At 39.3% G+C, this 6,027-nt stretch overlaps 1 protein-coding gene across 1 annotated transcript; it reads left to right on the top strand.

Moving 5' to 3' along the window:
* Positions 1-4,508: 4,508 nt before the first annotated feature.
* On the top strand, positions 4,509-5,522 carry NEUROD6 (neuronal differentiation 6). The gene has a single exon (XM_050915830.1). It carries the CDS (start codon positions 4,509-4,511, stop codon positions 5,520-5,522), a length of 1,014 nt encoding a protein of 337 aa, XP_050771787.1.
* Positions 5,523-6,027: the final 505 nt, after the last annotated feature.

The following is a 6,027-nucleotide window of genomic DNA, read 5'->3' as shown; positions in this document are numbered from 1 at the left end:
AAAAGAAAAGAGTAGAGACATTCCCTGGGGATCCGATGATAGTGTATTGAAGTTACTGGAAGGACTCCCATTGATTGCAGTGCAGTTTGGGTCAGTCCCCCTGATGCACTGTGGAGGATCTGCAGTCCTTTGAACTCAATATTATTTCAGTGAATCTATTAATGTTTGGCTGTGTTAAATGTATTATAATAATATTGCATTTGAAATAGAGTCACTTATAATTCAAAACTATACAGCCTGGGCACAGGAAAAAAATTTGTGGTATGTGTTCAGTAACATATTTGGTGCTGTGCAGCCGTTCTATAGAGTGCATTTAACTGTTTTGTGTATTATTCTTAACATGCATTCACAGTAGACAGCAAAGCAGCAGTTATGGGGTATGCTGTGAATGCATATTAACAGCAGTACACATTTGCATATCATGGATCCATAATACAAAATGCGTAGTAAAATCCTTATGAAAAGTTATTATGCATGCACAGTAGAGGCTTTTTAAACCTTGATATCTCAGCTATTTTGTTTCTCCACTATTTATTTGAAAATATTAAAAAGGTCAAATGATGGATTAAGAATCTGCAAAAATATAATGTTACAACTACAGAGGGAATCCTTCAACACAAACTAATTCATTTATTTTGTTTTTAGTAGCAGTATAAAAGCCATTCAAAAATGCATTTTGCAATAACATTTGAGTAGTTTAAAATTCAACCTTCAATAAAAACTTCAGCAATAAAAAAGGACAGAGGAAATATTTTTATAAAAGTGTATTTTGGAGGCTGGGTGATATAACTGGAAATTTTGATGGTCCTTCCCTTAACACAGAGCCACTACAATGTCAACCTTTCCTTCAATTTCTTGTAGTATTTTTAGTATGCATTGAAACAGGGTTTGGTTCCTTAGGACTTTGCATATTTAGATTATCGTGCATTGTATAATACTCTGAATATGCAAAATCCTTGAAAAGGTTGACAACCCTTAGGACCTTGCACAATATAAATCTTAATACATAAATTCCTGTTGAGAATAATGGGGTTCTACCCTCTCCTGTGTTACACAGATTGTAATATTTGGGATAAAATGAAACTAATGTTATGAATATTACAGCTCTTGCTCCTTTTGAACAGTTGCCACTTAAGTTTTAACATCTTTGTCACTTCAAATACATTTGCCTTAAAAAAAAAAAAAAAAAGTCCTGAGCTCCGTAAAGAATGAATGACGCGATATGTCTCACTTCTGTAAAAAAAAAAAAAAAATACAAAGTTTGGAGTGAGGGCTTTTTTTTTTTTTAATGAAAGGCTCTAAAATCATTAAGCACATACATGTAGATGTACATAACGTGCTCTCCCCACACACCCGTTGTTCTGCTGCTGCCTTATTTTTTGTTCCCCTCTCTAATCAAAAAATGCCCAAACAGATTTAAATGAAACTTTCTGAAAACAAAATAATTGGATCGGGGCTGAGAACATTAATGCCAAGCTTGGGCCCAATGTGAATTAAAGCAGATGAGTTATAAACCCTTCAAAAACAGGATTTATAATGGAAACACTGACACAGACCCATAACAATAGCAGCTCTGCCAGGGATTAATTTAATACTAAAAGCATACTCAATCGCTCACTTTTTTAAAATAGAGATTACTTAGTCACTAAAAAGCAGTGATAGGCGATAATAACGAAAGCAAACTTTAAAAAAAATGTTTCTAAGATGACATGTCATTCCCCCTGTAACTCTCTTGATATCGCTTATATGTGACATGCCACTCCTTAAATAAAAAAAAAACCACAAACCCCAAACACACCAAGGTGGAGTTTGCCATAAGCTCCATGGCAAGGCTGAGCCGAGAGGCTTTGTCAGCTTCATTTAACAGTTTCTTGCCTGTGGAAAGAGACAAAAGGGTTAAGGGAGGAAGAGCAGGGAGTACAGGAGAGGCAGCTGACGGGAGAAACAAGGGCATGAAGAAAGGAGCAGCCAGGGAGGCAAATGGAAGAGCAGGGGGAGATTTTTAGGAGGAGGAAGAGCATGTTTCCAAATGAAATAACCCAGTTTTTAAAAAGATATCGGGGAAGTGTTCGCAAAAAGGCCAGGCAGGTAAAGAAAATTTGGCAGAGGTGCAAACCCTCCAAGCACCCCAAGTTACACCTGCGAGTGTGTCACCCCACCAGGAGCAGGTGCGCCCCAGTCGCACTGCATCGCACCAGGGCAGGACGGGGACCAGCGAGCCCTGCCACACACTTCCGAAAAAAGGCATCGTTTGTTAAATCTTCACATTGTACATCCAGTTTCCCACAAATGCCTCTTTTCTTTTGGGAATGTCAAAAACCACTGAGGGATGCGAGGGGAGGATTTCTTACAGCCGGCAGGAGGTTTGCCCCTGTTACCCTGTGCTCTGGGGCAACACGCTGTACTCAAAAAAGACCCCACACCCCAAAAATCGCTCCCAGCAGCATCACACAAAAACTACTTTTTGTGACCGTGCTATGTATTATAGCACCGGCATTACTTCCCCATTCCTGCCTTCCCTTCTTTGCCGTTTTTTTTTTCCTGGGTACCAGGTGCACCGGAGGGACTCGGATCAATACAAGCCAGCACTTTTCATATAAACAATACTGTATTAACAACCACAGGGCAGCCGTACCTGTAGGCAGGGATAGCACCAAATGTTGGCACGTCTATCCGTGCAGCTAGACTGCTAAAAAGAAGCAGCTCCAGTGGAAATGCACCTACTGTATGTGAAATGCTGGTGCAGATTTTTTTCTTTCTTTTTTTTTTTTTTTCTATCAGTCTAACCTTCTGTGTTGATACATGAATGCTGGTACCCACTTAGAGGGATGCCAGATGATCAGTGCAGAATGAAGGTCCCAGGAGAAAGGCTCACGTGGTTTTCTCTGCCCCGTGACGTCACTAGCAGATGGCATGGGTACCAGCTCTGGCAGTTGGCATCAATGTCACTTTTTAGAGATCAATGAGATAGTGCAGATATACACAGATCTAGACTCCAGGAGACGATGCGACATTCAGACTGAAAAGATTTGGAAGGCAAAAAATGAAAACTGATTGTTGAATGAAATAAAAAGCTAAGGTAATACAAATAAAGATATATTTCAGTTGGTGCTGGGTGTGCATGCAAGTGTTTAAAGATACAGTATCATTGTCTTGTATTTTATGTATGCTATTTACTGTCTAATAACTCCTCCTAACATTTTATTCTTCTGATGCAATTGCATACTTTCATTGGTGTTATGTAATATTGCAAGTGTGTAGACAATACTGATAGAGTTAGTCTTTGACTGGGGTTTTTGTTTAGTTTTGTTCTATTAAAAAAAGTCCCTGCATTCGTTTTGCTTGTCTCTTTGAGAACTGTGGGATCCAAGCTTTTGCTGCTCCCAAACTGCAAACAAAAGCAAAATAATTGGGAAAATGAAATTATTTTCCTATTCCAGGCTGGATTCTGAGCACACGTGCAGGATTGCAGTCAGAATCTACAGACCGCTCCTGTCAGCTACGAGCTGGAGGGAGACGTCTGAGCCTCGCAGAACATAAACACTGCTATAGCGTGCAGGAAATTTTTCACCTCCCCCCCACCACAATTGATGAGGGAGAAAAAAAAGGAGGAAAGAAAAAGAGAAAAAGCAAATAAGTTTATTCTAACTAAACAGATAATATCAATTAGAATTTTTGCTGGGAAAAAGGAAAAAAAAAAGGTAGGGGGATTTTATTTCCTAACTCTAATCTGAATACGTTTAGGGTTAGATAATTCTGATTTTTTTTTCAATATGAAATAAGTAATATGTGATTTTCATACAAATCATTAGAAAAAAATTTCTTCGTTTTTAATTATGTTACTAGCTGAGTGATCTGGGGGGGGGATGTTCCATTAATTTTTTTTCTCACCCACTCTAACTTACTGGAGTTTAATATCTTGATTCATAAGGGAAGAAGCGTGGAGGGAAAAAAATACTTTGAAATATAAGTCAAAAAGTGATTTTAAAATATTTAACCATCAGTTAATAGAGATATGGCACTTTTCAATTTTAAGACTGCTCTCGCTCGCCTCATTTTTTCACCCAGGGGAATTTAGATTAATGAAATTTCTGTATTGCTTTATCATGTTTTGCATTTCTTTGAATTCCACGGTGGCGAAGGTTCGAAGGGCTTGTTTAAAAATAAGATAAATGAGCAGGGAGCTAATTGTACATTTTAAATATTGATTTACTCTATACTTATCTGTGAGAAACATGGCTTTTTAGTTGCAAGATCTTGAATGTTTCGAGTGATTTTAAAATTCTGGACAGCTTTTATTTTTTAAAAAGTGGGCATTTGCAACTGGCATTTTATGCAAAAAATATAGATTGTGCATTTATGTACACACACACACTCATATACACAGAACGTGCACGCAGACGCACGAAAGGTGCATGAGGATGTGTGTGTAAGTCGGCAAACTTTAAAAATGGAAATATTTAAACATTGTGCTGGCATTCTTTCAGGTAACTTAAGATTATAGAACCATGTTAACACTACCGTTTGATGAGTCTGTTGTAATGCCAGAATCCCAGATGTGCAGAAAGTTTTCCAGAGAAAGCGATGACCAAAAGCAAATGAAGAACCCAGAAAGCTTTTCGAAGCAGATTGTGCTCCGAGGAAAGAATATTAAAAGATCTCCTGGAGAAGACACAGAAAAAGAGGAGGAGGAGGAAGAGAGAGAAGAGGAGGATGAGAATGGCTTGCCTAGGCGAAGGGGCCTTCGGAAAAAAAAGACGAGCAAGATAAGGATGGAAAGGATCAAATTCAGGCGACAAGAAGCCAATGCTAGAGAGAGGAACCGGATGCACGGCCTTAACGACGCTCTGGACAATTTAAGGAAAGTGGTCCCTTGTTATTCTAAAACGCAAAAACTGTCCAAAATAGAAACTTTAAGACTAGCCAAGAACTACATTTGGGCTCTTTCTGAAATCCTGCGAATTGGCAAGAGACCCGACCTGCTCACCTTCGTCCAAAACTTGTGCAAGGGTCTGTCCCAGCCAACTACAAACTTGGTGGCGGGATGCCTGCAGCTGAATGCCAGAAGTTTCCTGATGGGCCAGGCGGGCGAAGGCGCCCATCACACCCGCTCGCCCTACTCCACCTTCTACCCCCCCTACCACAGCCCCGAGCTTGGCACCCCTCCGGGGCATGGGACTCTCGACAACTCCAAGTCCATGAAACCTTACAATTACTGCAGCGCTTATGAGTCCTTCTATGAAAGCACTTCCCCCGAGTGCGCCAGCCCACAGTTTGAAGGTCCCTTAAGTCCTCCCCCAATTAACTATAATGGGATATTTTCCCTGAAGCAAGAAGAAAGCTTGGACTATGGCAAAAATTACAATTATGGCATGCATTACTGTGCAGTGCCACCCAGGGGTCCCCTTGGGCAGAGCTCTATGTTCAGGTTGCCTACAGAGAGCCACTTCCCTTACGACTTACATCTGCGCAGCCAGTCTCTCACCATGCAAGATGAATTAAATGCAGTTTTTCATAATTAATGAGGAAAATGAAAATAAACAGTGGTCATTCACCTCCCCATCTAATTAAGAGCAAGCAGATGCTTGGGCACTGCGTAATTGGCACAACTCTATTTAACGTGTTTACTAGTTCCTAAAGTGTGTTTCAACTATTGTGGGGATTTTCTATGTATTAATAAACCCTTTTTCCGATAAGTATTTTTCCTTTCGTTTTTTTGTCTGTAAACACTGTGAGATTCTGTTTCCTCCCAGAGGTTATTTCCCCCTCCTTTTTTTTCTTTTTATTTCCCTATTTGCTTGATTTGTTGAGCAGTGTGTCTGAACAATATCGCTGAAATAAAAGCATACACACTGTGTAAAGTCAATGTCTATTTTGATTGTACAGTGATTATACGAATGCATGTTATTGAAATCAGATTAATAAAAATGATGTATTTATAATTGGTAGAAAATATATATTATGTATTTGAGGAGAACTGGATTAAAAATATTCAGAACTTTAAAGAAATTATCTCAGAACTGAGAT

This window comes from Gymnogyps californianus, chromosome 2 (genome assembly GCF_018139145.2).
Source record: "Gymnogyps californianus isolate 813 chromosome 2, ASM1813914v2, whole genome shotgun sequence".
NCBI classification, from domain to species: Eukaryota; Metazoa; Chordata; class Aves; order Accipitriformes; family Cathartidae; genus Gymnogyps; species Gymnogyps californianus.
Note: the sequence above shows the minus strand (reverse complement) of the source record. Positions and strands in the feature narration are given on the sequence as shown.